At 44.3% G+C, this 17,974-nt stretch overlaps 1 protein-coding gene across 4 annotated transcripts in view; it reads right to left on the bottom strand.

Annotated features, from left to right (window-relative positions):
- Positions 1-17,974, bottom strand: part of Lnx1 (ligand of numb-protein X 1) — a 108,602-nt gene that overhangs the window by 10,011 nt on the left and 80,617 nt on the right. For 2 of the 4 annotated variants that reach the window (XM_028780811.1, XM_028780812.1), the window contains 4 exons: positions 16,548-16,750; positions 13,274-13,645; positions 4,198-4,332; positions 260-428 (listed from right to left, as the gene is read on the bottom strand). In XM_028780811.1, the coding sequence (XP_028636644.1) occupies positions 260-428; positions 4,198-4,332; positions 13,274-13,645; positions 16,548-16,750 (879 nt within the window). Of the gene's footprint in view, positions 1-259; positions 429-4,182; positions 4,333-13,273; positions 13,646-16,547; positions 16,751-17,974 lie in introns of all 4 variants that reach the window. The other 2 variants (XM_028780815.1, XM_028780813.1) reach the window with 2 other exon arrangements.

Genomic DNA, 17,974 nt, shown 5'->3' with positions numbered 1-17,974 from the left:
CTCGCGCATGGGTGCAGTAGCTGTCTGCTCAGCCTGGAAAGTTCAGGGGTTCTAGCTTTCCTAGCATAGCTGCCCCATGCTGACTCCTGTGCACTAAGAAGGGTAAGCTTAGACTACAGTTACATCATGCTCACCCTGCTCAAAGGGACACAGCAGTCACGGCCAGTTCCCTCTCACATGCTCTCCTTGAACTGAGCAAGCTGCTAATGCCTCTCCAGGCTCTTGTCACCCCAGTGCCTTTATTCTCTTGATTTTGTACCTGTTTTTATTCTTCCGTCTCTGCTTATGACTCCTCCGGGCTCAACACTGATGACATAGATAGGCAAGTCCCATTCCCTGTGTGATGCTCCCCCTCCAACAGTCATGCCAAGAGATTCGCTGGGGTCTTTCCGGACACTTACAACCTTCTCGTGACAAGTGGCTGCAGGCTGAAGACACAGACACAGTGAACATGGGGCACGCAACTCACAGGGCCTCTCCACGCACACACGTTCTCCCGTTTGCATCAAAGAGTTACAGCACCACAAATACAGCACCACACATTCCAAGAGTTTACTCTGGGAAGTTTACATTGCAGAACAGAAAACTAAACATGGAAAGGCAACAGCCTGGGGATCATGGTAGAAATCTGGATCTTATAAACTTGGACTGGGTCCTGAATCTCTCAAGGAAGTCAGCCATTTCTGATAACAGTAGGCCAACTTCTCAGAACACTCCCTGTTCATGAATATCAGCACATCTTTCATATTTAAAATCATATTTTTTAATGGGATATGTGGAAGTTTGAGGGGCACACACTAGAACGGCCATATGCAGGTCAGAGGACAACTTACAGAAGCTGGTTCTCTTACTCCACCGTGTGGGTCCCAGGGATCAAACCCATTCTAGTAGGCTTGACAGCAAGCACCTTTACCCATTGAGCAATTTTGCCAGCCTGGCAAGCTTTTCTACGTTTAAATTTTTTCTTACATAATGGACCTCAGGTGATGGCTTGTTGGCTGGAGTACTTACTGTACAGGTCTGAGGACCACTGTTCAGATCTTGTACCACTCAAATAAAAGCCAACCATATAAAATGGTGGCTCATATGTAATCCAGAGTTCAGGGATCCACAGAGAGAGATGGCTAGTTAAGACTAGTCAAGTAGGCAAGCTCGGCTTCGGCAAGAAGCAGTCTCAGTAAATATGGTAGAGAGCAAGATTCCTGATGTCATGCTCTGGATTCTACATGCACACGTTTACACATGCACATGCATTCACGTGTTTGTAAATACACATATGCACGTGCACACAAACCATACACAGATGCAAAAATTTGGCCTATTTTATACATCTTTCCCGTTTTTGGTGGTTTCCAAACAGCTGAACCAAGTGGCTGAGCACCAGGACTGCACTTGGCCTGTGTCTCTGATGGCCTTTCACCTTCCCCAGCAGAGAGAGAGAGACAGATGGTAGTGATAGAGAAACCCAAACCTCTGGGTAAATGCCTCGTGCTGAGTAGCCCAGTTTGGGTCAGGAGGAGGGAAGTATGGCAGACGACAAAATTCTTTCTGTTTTCTCTGACCACTCCCTTCTTGAAAAAGCTGACTTAAGATGAAATAGTTCATATTGATTAAAAAATATGGGCAACTAAGAAGCCTATGGAATATTTATGTTTAGAATGTTCAGCTAGGGTTTAAAAAAATAAAACATTTTAAGTGTCTAAAAAGCATCAGGCCCCTGTAGCTTGGTAATTAGTCCTAGGTAGTGTGTGGTCACATGTCTTTGTGATACTGAGCTGGTCAGATTCCCCTTCTTCTCTCGCACAGGTAACCACAGGCCTAAAGATGGTGCCCATTGGTGCCTAACTCTTTAACTGGGTAGAAGCTTTCCTGCCCCACAAATCCTGGCTTGCTTTCTTTGGTACTTCTTGGGAGCATTTAAACTCCTAATTTTCAAATGTCATGTTGTTTTCCTAAATCAGTTTGAAATGTAATCATCAAACAGCCATGAAAGATCCCTTTCTGGATGTGGCAGGGTGTGTAGAAGGCAGGTACAAGTACAAACGGGAAGAACTGAGTTCCCAGCAGGCCAGCGTGTGCCCCAGAATTCAGTCACATGACACAAGGTTGTAATAAAGATCTCATTAGACTGTCCTGGCTTTTCTGTGGCTCATGGTAGGTAGGTAGAATGAGTTACAAAGCCTCGTTGGTGCTTGAGAGATGGCTTAGTGGTTTACAGCACTGACTATTCTTCTAGAGGACTTGAATTCAATTCCCAGCAACCACATGGTGGCTCACAACCATCTGTAATGGAAGCTGATGCCCTCTTCTGGTGTGTCTGAAGACAGATACCGTGTACTCATATACATAAAATAAATTATTCTAAAAATAAATAAATAAATAAATAAATAAATAAATAAAGCAAGCCTCTCTGTGGTATAGTTATCATTTATATGTTTAATGAATGAAAATATAACACATTCTACTGAATCTGGCTAGTTAGATATAAGCTTCAGGCACAATTCTTTTTTAAAAATCTCACATATAGTTTGACATTAATGAATACTGTCAGATAACTTAAAAGCAGTAACATTATTTATTGGGAAGAAGGTACCAGAGAGTCCTTATCCATAACACTCTTTAGCAGGCTTTATTCGGCTTATCTAGATTGCTTCCCATACATAAACATGGAACTTAAGGATTTCTCTCGATGTCACTGGCTGGAGATTTTGAGTAAAGGTGATCTCAGGTTCCAGATTATAAAGCAGAGATGTTTTCTGCAAACATTACTCAAAAAAACTCAACCTATGGCCTGATATGGAAAGAAAAATATATCCATTCAATGCATCATCCCTGTTTCAGAAACAGGCTACATATAAAATGGTTTTGAACATTTATTTCTTTATGTGCATGGACATTTTGCCTACTACATGTATGTGCAACACCATGTGTGAGCAGTGCCCTCAGAAACAGGCGAGAGCATCAGATCCCCTGGAAGTAGAGTCAGAGAGCGTTGTAAGCTGCCTTGTGGGTGCTGGGGACAACTGGAAGGGGCCTTTTTCAAGAGGAACAAGTATTCTCAACTCCTGAGCCCCATCTATAGCCCTGTTTATTCTTAGGGACAAGTACCACAATGACACGAGCTATCAGGGAAAGAGGCTAACTGGAGGCTGTTCATCATGACAGAGTGCAAAACCAAGGTCAGAGGACTCTTGATCTGGGTTGGACAATGTGTCAATTAGCCGCCATCCAAATGGAGTGTAGATGTGTATCTCATAGAAGCCACAGACAAGTACAAATAAATAAATAATTTGAAAAAAAATAAAGTCTCTCTGTGGCACAGGTCTCATTTATAATGGGCTGAATCACCTCATTTGAAGAGAGGCTGCAAAAAAGGAGGGCAGAAGGTGAGTATTCTCACAGGTGCATAGTAATTTACACTTCTCCTGGGGCCACTGAGATGGCTCAGTAGGCAAAAGAGCTTGCCACCAAACCTGCTGATCTTAGTTTAAGTCCTGGGACCAATATGGTGGGAGGGAGGAGAGAACCAATTACCACAAGTTATCCTCTGACCTCTACACATACACCATAGCATATGTGTGTCTACATGCATACACACCTAGAACTCCAAAATAAATGAATAATTTAATGTGTGTTTTTTTTTTAATTTCTGGATATGAATGCCGTAGGACAAGACATGTGCTCCTGGTTTGTCTAAGGCCCACTCCCCTAATGTTCCATGGGCTTCAAGTATGACAAGTGTCTTCCTGGTCTCTTGTACAAACACAAACATTAAAAATACCAGGGGGTGGGGAATAGCAAGGGAATCATAATTTCCAGGCAGATTGGGAAACTCAAAAACCAGAAATCAAGCAAACTGCTTGTCGCCTCTGAAAGCAGATGGGAAACGGCCCTTATGTAGAAGGATTCTTGGTAAAAAGTATGACATGCATTTGGCTTACACTAGAAAGCAGGTCCCTTAGAAGGCTTGCAAGCTGGGATCTACCACTCCCCAGCACCTTCCTCCTCACGCCTGCTTGGATGGGAGACACCTGTCACCTTCCAAGTATGAAGACGGGACTTTGGCCTTTTAGTTTCATGAGCAGTGTTTCTTGAAACGACAAAGTCCAGAGAAAGCCCTTAGACACATGAAAGTATACAGCTTTCCCAAGAAATAGCCCTTGGCAGGACCTGCCGACGTGCCTGGTTGGGCCTCACCTTAGAAGATGTGTTCCTCTCCCCTGGGCCTGGGGACCGCTGGCCATTGCTGATCCAGCCAGCTTCTTGAAAGATGTCTGGGCTGGGCTGTCGGACCTGACGGGACACGACGAGATGGACACGTCTTTCACTTGCCTGGACAAGAGGACATTAAATTAGCCACGTGCACAGGGCCTTACTAGGAAGGAGAGCACTTTCGTTTTGACTTTTATTTAATGGAAGAATAAAATCTCTAAATTTCTTTTCTTATGAGGTGCTGAAGACTGAGCCCAGGGCCTTTCCATATAGTAGGTAAGCAATATCCACCCCTGGCCCTCTAGATTTTTTTTTTTAAAACTGCAGTCAAAGCTGGAAGGACATACTTTTAAAAGATTTGTTTTTAATTATGCATATGATGTGTGCATGCATGTGGGTATGTGCATGAGAGTGCAGGGTCCTCAGAGGCCAGCAGAGGGTATTGGATTTCCCTGAAACTGGTGTACAGGTGGTTGTGAGCCACAAAGTGTGGGCGCTGGGAACTGAACTCAGGTTCTCTACAAAAACAGTGTATAGACTTCATCACCGAGCCATCTCTCCAGCCCAGAATTCTAGACTCTTCATGTCAGTGCCCAGCTTGGGCTTTAGCAGAAAGGTCTGACTCAGGCGAGTCTTTGAAGAGACACTGTCAGACCTTGCTATTGTATATTTAATGACAAGCTCAGCTGCAGGATGAAAGTCTCTCTGAATAGAGTAAGGTGCATGGTGTGAAGTAGTCCACACCATGTGACAGTTCCAGGTAAAAGGTCAGCAGTGAAGAGAGAGAAGCAAGGTTAGAGGCAGCACCTCTGACACTGCAGAAATGGCAAGGCTGTGACTACTGCTAGTTCTGAGTCTTACACACATAGGTACTTGGGTGGGAGACTAAGAAGAACGAATGTATTGCACATTACAAGGGTTCATTCCACATGATAAATTACTGATTAGCTTTCTGCCATGGATCAATTTCCTGTATTTCTGAGTGCAAAGGTCGGAACCTAGACTAGACATTTGCCGGTCCCCAAGGTGTCAGGTCTTCAGGAAGATAGGCAAGACCCTCGGCCTGCGGATCTGATAGAAACAAGGTTGATTCCCCAAACTGAAATGGCTAGTGGGTCCTCCCATCACTTCAGTGAGAAGTGCAACAAGAGGGATGGCTTCATTTGGTTAGAAAGGCACCTGGGGGAAGCTAGGTTTAGACACCAGGAAGATGAGGAAATGTAAGGTCTGGTAGTTTCTCTCCTGGTTCCAGCCCTTGACCACATCAGAGACAGACACTGATACACACATGCTTCCCTTCATGGGCATGGTTACAGGGCCATGGAGAAATCGGGTCACAACAAAGAGCTCGTACCACACATGTCCATTAGCTCAGACAGTAGGGACTGTCTGATGCTTGCCTTTTGCTGGTGATGGTTTAAATGTACGTGTCCCTCATTCGTGGAAATCCCAACCCCCAAGGTGATGGTATGACCAGGTGGGTCTTTGACTCCGTCCCCATGAATGGGATCGGTGCTCTTACAACACAGCTTGTTCCTTTCAGCACATGAGGATACAAGAAGATAAGATATAAGAAAGTCATCTGGGGATGGAGATGGTTCAGTGGGCAAAGGACCTGCTGTACAAGCATGGGGACCCGAGTTCGGATCCCCAGAACCCATGTGAAAATGGAGGAGGTAGCAAGGGTCTGTAAGCCTAGTGTTCTATGAGATGGAAGGCAGAGGCGGGAATCCCCACAAGCTGTAGCAAACTACTAGAAACTTTCAGACAGGGTGGAAGGGTGACATTCCAGGATGCCCTCTGCGCTCCCCATGCCTCCCGTGGCATGCGCATGCCCACACTCACACACATGAATGCATGCACAAGCATATATATGCATCACACACACACACACACACACACACACACACACACACACACACAGATGTAAATGGGATGGGGCATTTCCAGATACTGAACCTGCCTGTCATCTTGTCAGAATTGGAAGAAACGCCTTTCTGTTGTTTGTATGAATAAGTCATTCCCTTTAGAGAACTTTTTCCTTAGCAGTCCACAGAGACTAGGACACCGCTTCTCTCACCTTCCTCTCCAGGGCACCTAACTCCCTCTACACCCCCACCTCAGGAACTTCCCCCCCTCAGGAACTAGGGCATTAAGTACCAAGAGCTCTGCTCATGCACTTGGTCCAGCACTGACCAGCCCAAACTTTCCTCACACTGATCTCTATTCAAGGTTCTCTTGAAACTCAGAGGTCGCTGGGCAGTGGTGGCCCACGCCTTTAATCCCAGCACTTGGGAGGCAGAGGCAGGCAGATTTCTGAGTTCAAGGCCAGCCTGGTCTACAGAGTGAGTTCCAGGACAGCCACAGCCAGGGCTACACAGAGAAACCCTGTCTTAAAAAAACCAAACCAAACCAAACCAAACCAAACCAAAACGACAACAACAACAAACCCTCAGAGGTCATCAGGTGGGTGATTAGAAATTAAACTGACTTTTAATACACTTGTTGGAATGTAGTAAGGATATTATAAATATCGCAATATATGGCCAGCTCGGGGAGCGGCTTGTTCCATACCCATTGAGAAAATGCCACTGAATGGCCCAACAATGGAAGCTTGAGCTCTGCCTGCTTTCCTTTATGCACAGTCCTAACTTACCGAATCAGTGCCTGCGTGGTCATCCTTTGCTAGCCTGTCTTGAGTTCCTTGGGATCCCTTACCACAGCAGAGGCTTGCATTAGAACAGCACAGAGCTCAGGTAACGCATCAAGAAGAAAGCTGACACAGAACTATGGCCTCACCAACAGTTCAGTTTCTGCCAGAGAGTGTGGTAATAACGTATCTCTTCCTCTGGATTGCAAGCCTCACTTACCCTAAGAGGTTATCTTCCAAGAACTCTCTGAAGTAAAACTCGTGGGAAGATAAGTAGCAATAAACATTCAGGTCAAGACCTCAATCACTGAGCCCCAGTTTGCTCTCTTATCTTTGGGGAAACTCCGATGTTGAGAAGGCTGTTGGCAGTGCTTTTGCTCTGGGCTGGAATTGTATCCTGCTTGTCTTGGACATCGAGCAGAGCACACTCTGAGCAACACCTTATAAGAAACGTGAACGCTGGAGAATCCCACAAGGCTCAAATCGCCAGGCAGAGTCCAAATTGCCAAGGAACCGAGTTCACAAGCTGTTTAATTCACTATTTTTGAGCACACACTTCTTATTGGGCTCTCAAATGCTGGCTGGAGAATGAAACATTGCCAGGATCAACACCCCAATCAATAACACAGAGATCAATTTCCTTGCAAATAAATTCTCTGCAAGGCTGGATCAGTGGCTCTTTCCAGCCACCTCGTGAATTGTTCACAGGAGGCTATTTTGTGCACGTTTTTTTCCTAGCCCTCGAGGTATGCAGTAGGCTTATGTGTTTGTCCTGGCACTAACTCTCAGGTGCAGCTGTAGGCAGGCTTTTGAGAAACAGTCCCGGGCACTAGAGTCTCTCTTTCCACTGGTGTGTCTGTGATATGTGCAAGGGGAGACGAGGTAGAGGCACAGAAAGGGTTAAGGCAAGAGTGCTCCTTGGTTTCACACCCACAGATATGCAGGAAATTGTGCACAGTAGAGTTGTCGTTTTAGTGGAAAATGGTGGCTAAGAGGGCAATGATAATACAGGCAGAGCGAAGGTTGATCAAGAACCTACTTGTACATGACAGTGTAAACCTCTCACCCAGCCAAGGAATTACTCTAATTGTAAGGAAAACTGTAATTGAATAAGCCATTTGTGCTGCTTTGGGGACACAGACATGGACACAGACAAATGTGCATATACACATCATATGCATAAAGTATTATTATTATTGATATTATCATCCTTATTGTTGTTTTGAGACAAGGTCTCGCTATGTAGCCCTGACTGGCCTAAAACTTAATCTCTACTTCCTCAGCCTCTTGGGTGCTGGAATCAAAGCTGTGTACCAGGTGAGCAATAGCCAGCTCCCATGTGTTTACCGGCTGTCTTCCTTGTACTGGCTTTCCAGACTTTCAAGTTAAGAAGTCTCCTTCTCCTCTGTCATGCTGCACAGTGTTATTCTCTACAAACACATGAAATGGGTGGAAGGAACCAAACTGACTGCTGAGTGTCACAACTGTGCTCTGTGGAGACCCAAACACAATCTAGGTCTGCAAGGGAGGGATATTTGAAAGGGCAGTTCCTTGACACAGGTGGAGGAGAGCAAAAGTGAGGCCAATGAAACCAGCTGTTAGGAGAGATGCTTTCTGCTCAGTCTTCCGACCACTCAGAAGACTTTCTCTGGATCATCGCTTCCTCCCCTTTAAGAAGAGGATGTAGCTCACGTGTAGAACCTAACATCTTTCTGTCGCAGCCTCCTAAGTACTGGGATTATAAACATATACCACCATGACCCATTCACCGATTTCAAATAAAACAGAACAAAAATCCAACTTCATGTTGCTTGAGACATGGATCTTTAGTAAGAGTGCCCAAAAGTCTGAATTTAACCCTCAGGATAATTTAACCCTCTCTTCCAAGTTGTCTTCTGTCCCCGACTGCACATCTGTGCGTGCACGTGTGCGTGTGTTTGTCCATGCACACACCAAACAAAACAAATGTAATTAAAAATAGTTTCTTAACGAAATTCATCCTATACAACTAACTCTTTAAAAATCCCCAGAAGGAAACAGCAGTCTACCATTAACTGCTCTTCAGTAGACACTTGTGGAATGGCTGTTTCTACACTGCTTGGTGATCTCATTTCTTCAACATTTAAATATCATTCATGCTTCATCCAGCTTATGTTAACAAAGCCCTGGGCACTGTGGAGCTCTGTTTGCATTAATGCAGAAGGTCACAGATAAGTAAGAGCTGCCAGATGTCATCAATCCTACATTTTGCTCTGTGACCCTGGTTCAATTCCACTATAACACGATGGACATGCTGTCAATCAACTCTTGTGGCCATGCTCCCCAAAACAGGGAACTGAACTTTCCTAAGTAGTGTGTGGAAGTTAAATATAGCACCAATTAAAAAGCCTGTCTTTAAATTGAACTTTAGTCAATTCTAGCCATGTCTTGAAGACAAGCCCAAATCATTGCCTACCTCGACAACCATCTTTAAAGGGGGCTCCCTTCCATCCTGCTGCTTTCTTTTCCGGGGGAGCTATTCTTACTCTTCAGTATCAATGCTTACAATGTGAGCCCTGGCTCCACTCTAATTGCTGAGTATGGCTGGTGTGTAGAATTGGACCAAGACAATAAATTCTGGTCTAGCCATCTTAGTAGAGTCTTCTTGCTAGATGGACCAACAGCCCAGAGGACATCAGGACGCAATCCCATTTTGTTATTTCATGCAAAGACTACTATCTCTGTGTTCTATGGGGCCAAGAGGTACAGACATCTGTTTCATTATTAACAATTCACTGGAAGGTGGCAGAAAGGTTGTCAGTCCTTCACAACAGCACAGCCTATCTCTCAAGCCGTATGATGGTACACAGACCCTCTTTGGCAGTACAGACATAAGAACCAACTGCTAAGCCAGAAACTTGCCTAGGTCACCATTTGTCATTGTTTACTTTTTGGATATAACACAGTAAGTAACAAGGATGGGAACAACCCCTACCCTCCTTCTATGGAGCAAAAGAACTTCTCAGGGAAAATTATTCCCACAGAGCCAGAAACTGCAGGCTTCGGGAATATAAGTCTAGAATAAGCCAATGGTGTATGGGAAGCTGATGTGTAAGCAAACCTAGAATTTGCCCATCACTGAGGTTTTAGTACTGAGTGCTGCCTGATATGTTATTTTTAAAAAATCATGACTCTCTTCTTCTACAGAGTAGAACTTCTTCCACGAGTTAAACAGCATCAGGGACCCAGGCACAGAGACAGGACATTGAGGAGCTTTGAGGAAAGGTGGGAAGACCCTCTGAGCATTCCACAGAGCCAGAAAGGAGAATTTGATCAGACGTTTGCTCTATTTTTCTCAGTTGACAGCTCTGTGTACAGCTCCCTACTCTTGGCAACATATTATCTTATAGAAATAAGAGACTGAGAGATGAAGGAAATATAACTGGTGACTTATACAGGGCCATACAGATGTCCGTGACACAGTCAAAAATCCCTGAATCTGCTGATTGATAGACAAAAGGACAAAGGCAACATTCCCCTGCCTCAGCACTGCTTCTCTTCAGGGAACTGCATGTTACTATTCCCAAGATTATTTCCCTTCTGTTAAAGGAATACCCATGTGGGGTTGGGGAGGGGTGTATGTATGCTGGAGAAAGGGCAGCAGGGTTTTCAGGCCCCTTAACACTTGCATGTAATGTACAGCTCCATGTAAGTCATTCTCATGAAATATTGTACAGGTTTCCAAGTCCTTCTCTCTCAAGAAAATGAGGGAATTTCAAGTCCTATTTAGTAATCATCTGGGCTTTGAGAATTGAGCATAAGCAGATTTAAGTTTAGTCTGTGCACACTAAATTTATTACGGGAGCCTGGTAAGGCAATTTTTGTAAGCAGGGCTTGGATTCCATATGAGCTGTAATGATCTGTAGAAACACACACACAAAACCAGCAGGTCCTATTTCACTGGTGGTTCTTATTGGCTCCCAGGGACATGAATGTTTAAATCCCCACAAAAGTTCTGCCTTTTTCTTTCCAGGTACAAAACACAACTCAAGACCTGGAATGCTGTCTTTAGAGCAAGCAGAGCATTGTTTATTTTTAGGTCTGTCGGAAGCCCTATCACATTCTTTTTAAAGGTTTAACAGGCTGACTTTCAGATCTTTGATGAAACAACTGTATATTTAAACATTATTTTATCCAAGGAACAAAAATCACACACAGGACAGTGAACGCCCCCCACTTACATCCTGCCCACGTCTATAAATTGATTTGATTCTTTTTTCAGTTTCTGGGGTTGGTTAAGAAAGAAAGAGAGAGAAAGAGAGAGAGAGAGAGAAAGAGAGGGAGAGAGGGAAGAAGGGAGGGAGGGAGGGAAGGAGGGAGGGAAGGAGGGAGGGAGAGAGGGATGGAGAAAGGGAGGGAGGAAGAAAAAGAAAAAGAAAAAGTTTATGGAAGTTTACTCCATGTTTAAAATTCACACTTTCTTTGTCTGTATATATTTGAACTCCTAAACAAACATAACTCACTAGTCTAGAATTGAACATGGATGGAAATTCCTCATGTTCTTAGAACTCTCAGGGTATCGTGGTGGTACCTGGGTGGGATGTACCTATGGTCTAGGATACAGATGTGACAACAGATGATTCTGAAAGGTTTATTTTCTGTGTAGTTATTCCAGTAAAGATGCTCAAAAAAGAAAAAAAAAACCTGAGAAATCAACAATGGTGAAGACTCACGCGGGTCCTTACTAAGCTGCCAGGTGAGTCAATTGCTCCCTGCATGAGGTGTCTTTTTCTTCAAGGTTTTCCTTCTTAAAGGACCCTGACTCTCCAGGTGTCTTAACACTGGAGACTGCCCTGGCAGCTGCAGAGTAAGCTGAGGTTAGGGGCTTCACATAGGTAAAGTTGGCACAGTTTCAAATAGTTGTGGTCTCTGTTATGAAGGAAAATAGTGTGGTGTGTTGGGAGAGAACAGGACCAGGAGGACTGTTGTCTGGGAATTCCTATGTGAGGCAAATGTGATCCAGGGAGGAGACACACGGGCAGCACAGCCAAGGCCAGGGAAAATTTGAGCCCCAATCTTTGAAGGGTATTTAGTTTAATCCCTGCAGCCTGGTGTGTGTTACAGGTATCACATAAATAAAATCCACTTTTCTGAGACAGCAAGCTATTGCTTAGGGTTTTGGGGTGTGTGTGTGTGTGTGTGTGTTTACAGCATCTATTTAAAAAATTTCTTTCCCAACTAGCTTGATCCTAGCTTTTCTGAAAAATAAAAAGTTTTCTTTCTGCTTATAAAGCAGATTGGCTTTGTTTAGTAAGCAAAGCGATTTTTTTTTAAAAAAGGAATTCCCACTGTTAGGCAAGATTTTATTTCATACATTTACTTTCTCAGGGAAAAACATGTTCTTCTGTTATTAATCTTCTAGAGTAAAATGCCACATGTAATCAAGATTTTTCCAAATAACATGAGTTAGAGTTTTTCTTTTGCCTGTTGCGAAAGTTAACAGTTGACAAAGATGAGCTCCAGAATGGGAGTTACACTAGGTGACCTGCAGAGGGCGCTAACAAGCGAACCATGAAGAAATAGTGACAACCCCTTAGGGTCTAATTTTTGAAGGTGAAAAAAAAAATTAAGCTAAGATAGCTTCTTCCTGAAGGAAAAAAAAAGAGACTTTTATTTTTATGTATGACTATTTCACCTGGTCTGTGTACAAAATCAGAAACAGGATATTTGTTGAGCTGTGAGAAGCAAGCAACCATGACCACCACGTTCATCCCTGCTTGATGCACAGAGGCTGCTCAACTAGTGATAATTAGGCAAAGTCAACGGAATTAAAAAGTAGCGATTATATCAGAGGGTCAAAGCATGCAAAAACAAAATGTAAGTGGTAAATGGTTTGATTAAAATAAATCTTTCAGCGAGCAAATTAATGAGCAAAATGAATCATGTATATTAATCTGTTCATAATTTGACTAATTTATTATATTTACATATAATAAACACTTATTCATTGAGTGCTTAACCTTGCTGGACATTGCTCTAGGTACGTGTAAAATATAATATGCCACTGTATTGGCAGGCAACCATAAAATAGGTGCAAAGCAGGCTGAAGGGTAAAGGTGGGATATATGTATGTGTGTATAAATATATATATGTGTGTGTGTGTGTGTGTGAAGTATCCCACCATATATATATATATGGAGAGAGAGAGAGAATACATAACACCTTAACAATATCAAAAAAGATCATGACCCAAGGGGCACCATTTGTCCATTTGTGTACATTGATTGAGTTTTTCCTTACTCATTGAAAATGCCAGCCCTTCCCGTGATGTCCTCAGAGGGAAGGTTTTCACAGCACACGCGGTAAGGGGGCTGAGTATTCCTGTTCATGTAGGTATTTCTGACTGGGATCTTAGGGTGACTTTTGACCCACCTGAATCAGATGAGCTGCACTCTCTGGACTGCCAAATCGAAGGTCATGTCCATTGATGGCCAACACACGATCATTCTCTTCCAGTTGGCCGTGTCGGTCGGCGACACCACCATTCAGCACGTTGAAGATGAACACCCCGGGCTCATCCACCCTGCGCACCAGCTTTATGCCAAGCTGCTCCTCGGGGCTGCTTTTGTTGAGGATTACATGGAAGCTGTCATCCCGAGGGCCATAGGAGTCCGGCGCCTGCGCATTACTTCTGCTACGGAACTTCTGCTCCCGCAGCACTGTTAGCCGTAGCACCTGGCAGGGCTGCCGCAGGAGCCGGACGGCGTAGTTATGAGGGACATTGCTGATGTCCATGCCATTGACCTGGGGGGTGGGACCATTTGAGAATGAATAAACCTACTGAAAAGGTCTAGGCCAGCATGGGTTTGATCCTTAGCATCATAAGAATCAAATGTATACAAGCCCAAGTCCTGGCCGGCTCTGTTCCTCTTTTTATCCTGTACCCAAACAGCCTAATCTTCCACAGTAATGTTCTGGCCTCTATGACTCCGAATTGCCTTCCTTCACCCTAGTCCTACCTCAGCCTGTGTGTCTATTTGCAGAATCCTGACTTTCATGTTGCCTGCCAATTTAATTTTTTAATTTTTTTTAGTTCTTAGGGAAGGAAGGATTTAAGAAAAAGATGTAATTATATGAAAGAAAACCCTCAGACATTTCCCATGTCAAGCAGTGGTGGTGCATACCTTTAATCTTAGCACTTGGGAGGCAGAGACAGGCAGATCTCTTTGAGCTAGAAGCCAGTCTGGTCTCTCCAGGACAGCCAAGGCTATACAGGGAAATCCCTGTCTTGAAAAAAAAGTCACTTCCCTATTTTACTCTAATTTGCATTCTTAAAGTGCAGTGAATGGGAAGCACAGGCCTGGCCACTGAATCTGTACCCCAACATCAGATGGTACTATCCAATGCTGTCTAGGACAAAACAAGGAGAAAGAGAGAGAGAGAGAGAGAGAGAGAGAGAGAGAGAGCGCTTAATTGAGTGACTGTGTAGAATATCTGTGTGAATGAACCTGAGTGTGTTTTTATATTATATTATCTATGTGAGTATCTGTATACTCTTGCATGTTAGAGTATGAATGTGAGTGTGCTGGAATGCCTGTTTGCATGTTACAGTATCTATGTGCGTGGGGCCGAGTGTGTGTGTGTGTGTGTTGTATGATATAGTATGTGTGCATGGGCCCGAGCCCATGTGTGGTGTTGTATGATATATCACCTGTGAGTTGTCTTGTGTATGTGAGGGTATTGTATGACATGGTATCCTCGAGTGTGCCTGCATGTGTATTTGCAGGTGTGTGACAGTGTATATAGGAATGCTAGATACCAAATCAAGGTATATATGTCTGCAAGGCCCTTTGCCTGTATTCTAACTATGAGGGGATGTGTGGGGCTTGAATAGTTCCAAACAAATTAATGCAAAAGGACAAATTAATGGAAAAGGAACTTTCTAGGCTTTTGACTGAAAGGCCGGCCCATTCTATAGTACTCCATAAATATCCCAAAGCCAGGCCTCTCACTCAGGGGTAATAATCTACAGGACTACTTCTGCATCTGACTTTCTGGCTTTAATTATCATGGCTCCACAGGCCCAGCCTGGAGGCTGTAGCCCCCAGTGTTTGTCACCACTCTGGAAGAAAACAGTTCCCAGCAGCCCTGCAGTCTGCTTAAGGAAGGGGCCCCACAACAAGCAAGAAGCTTCTTCAATTTCTAGAGTTTGCTAAGATTCCTTGTACTTAAAGCCAATTGTTAGAGGCACATTGGACTGAGCTCCGAAAGGGACTTATTTGAGGTCAACCACCTCCTGCTGCAGCTCAAAGGTGGATGGGGCCCCTTGAGTGAAGACAAGGCACCCCCTTGTCCAAATATAAGGGAACATTACCCAGAAGGTGGCAGAATCTGCCATCCCATTATCCCCAGAGCCAAGAGAAATCAGGGTCACCTGGTGAATGTTCCTAGCATTCCTTTTATCTGCAAGTGCCTCCAGCTCAGAGCCAACAAAGAGAATTTTCTTATGTAGCCCTCCCAGGCAGTCCCTACTGGAGCAGGGAGAAAAGCCCCCCATTGTGACTGGGGTCCTGATGGTTGTGGCCCACTAAAGTGATGGGCCCTGCTTGTGCCACACCCCAGAGACCAGTGGGAATGTCAACATTTCTGCAGTGACTGGTTTCAATTATTTCTCCTCTTATTCCAATTAGTTTGCCAAACAAACAGCTCATGCTGAGACAGGGATTGTCCCTCTGCTGCCCGCAAAGGCTGGAATGGAACTGTTATCTGAGTATCAGATAAGAAGTAGATGCTTTGGGAGGGAATTCTAGTCCTGCTGGCTCGCATTTGACATCTGTCTGATAAACAGTCCCTCCCCCACCCTTCCTTTCTGTCCAGAAATTTCTTCTGGGAAGTCTCTCTTCTCAACCATGCCTCAGAGGACAGTATGCCCAAGCCAGGTCATTCCACTCCTGCCTCCCCTGGAATGCCTCTGGGTCATGAGACTCCTGTGACCATTAAGTCATAGGAGATTTTCTGCAGAAGGGGATCTGAACATAGTTAGATGAAATACAACAGTCCCCACTAATCTGCTTTACAGTATAAGAAAGAATCTGTGCGCCAGTCTTACTTTCTCCTAATATTTCTTTTAAAAGGAAAGGCTCCAGAAGGATCAAGAAGAGGAAGAGAAGAATGAGTAAGTGGAAAAGAAAAAAAGAGGGCCCATGGAAACAAAGCAGAGGGGAAATGGACAGAGAAGACAGAAAAGAATACAGTAACAGAGAGAAGAGAGATACAATGTTACAAAGAGAAGTGTTTATAAATAGAGAGATGGGGAAGAATGAAAGACCCATCTCTGTTGCACTAGAGCTCTTTATAGGAGATTTACATCAATATAACTGTGGAAAGAGAGTATCTATCTTTACTTCATTCTATTTACCCTATTTGTCATCTATCCATTCCCCTAATCTACCCGTCAACCCATCCATTCATCCACCCACTGGTTCACCATCCATCTAACCATCCATTCACTTATCTACCATTATTGGCTCTGAAGGATTTCACTTATTCATACACTCATCCACTTATCCATCCATCTTTCTGGCCAGTCATCCATCTCTCCTTCCACCTACCCATCTAATCTTTAAGGACTTAAATTATGTGTCATTCACAGACTACAGCTTGTGCTCTTGTAGCCTCTGGTTACAAGATCACGCCTCCTGGGCACCTTGAGAATGATGTCTCCTGGCAGCAGCCGTCCATCTCTGGCAATCACTCCATCGCGATAAATATGCTGGATGATGATGTGAACCAGTGGGGTCTCGTTGCCTCCCACAAGCCTTATGGAGAGACTCTCGTTGGGATCTGCTCTATTGATTTTGATGCTTGTAATTTCGCCATCTGGAATCAGGTGAAACAACCTTGGGAAGACTGAAACAGACAGAAACAGGATTCGTTTCAGACATCTACACCACGGGCATCTCCAGCCGCTCTGAATGCCAAGCTAAACTGTTGACGGTTCCCTGTGCGTGGCACCACTTTCCTGCCTTGGTGCCAGCATACATTTCTGAACTGGAATGTTTTTCATCCTGGGCCGAAACCCAGTATTTCCTTCAAGGCATGCATGAAGAAATCCAATTCCAATTCAGCTTTATCCCAATCTCTCTTTTCCTTGATGTCACTAAACACACGATTCCTCCAAGACTATGGCAGCCAGCCTTCCGATACTGCTCTCTGTGCTCATCTCTCACACCAGGATCTGGACTCCACAATCTGGCAACTGGCTTCACTATCGGGCTCATGTAGCTGTCTTAACCTGGCTGTTCCCAACGTTAATTTGACAGACTGCTTCAATGAATGTTTGAACTCCTCTGATTACATTGTAAAGGCAGCAATTTCTGGCTGTCCCATGTTTTTGTGCACAAATCTCTCTCTCTCTGCACATAGGAGCCTTCTGATGTTTACTGCTTGGATAGGAACAAACTAATGAACCGATGTCTGCAGGGAGTGAACTGTGATTTCATTACTTTCTTATCAAGGAACAAAAATAGAATCTGCTCTTCTGTCCCCTGAGGTCATTTCGGAAGATCTTGGAGACTCTGCTTTTCAGAGTCCAGCAGTCCTTAGTCCTGTAGCAGTGACACTGCTGTCAATAATAGCAGTCAAGCCGGGCGGTGGTGGCGCATGCCTTTAATCCCAGCACTTGGGAGGCAGAGGCAGGCAGATTTCTGAGTTCAAGGCTGACCTGGTCTACAGAGTGACCAGGGGCTACACAGAGAAACCCTGTCTCGAAAAACCAAAATAATAACAACAACAACAACAACAACAGTCAAAAGACCTGATTCACAGGCACCAAGAGGCCAAGGTCATGGTCTTATGGCTGACTTCTAACGGCTTGTTCCTCATCTACCTGGACCACTGACCTCAGTGCTAGAGAGAGAATCAAAGATCAAGTGAGCCACTGTTTCCTAACTGCAGTATTTGACCTGAATCAGCTTTCCCCAGCAAACATTTCTTAGCTCCCCCCTTGATCCTTCCTGACTGTGCCAGACACAGAATAACTGTCTGGGTCACTCTGTAGCTGTACAGTGACAGGCAGTCCTTTATTTGTGTGTGTGTGTGTGTGTGTGTGTGTGTGTGTGTGTGTGTGTGTGT

This window comes from Grammomys surdaster, unplaced genomic scaffold (assembly GCF_004785775.1).
Source record: "Grammomys surdaster isolate TR1022 unplaced genomic scaffold, NIH_TR_1.0 372, whole genome shotgun sequence".
Lineage (NCBI taxonomy): Eukaryota > Metazoa > Chordata > Mammalia > Rodentia > Muridae > Grammomys > Grammomys surdaster.
This window is presented reverse-complemented; position numbering and strand designations above follow the sequence as displayed.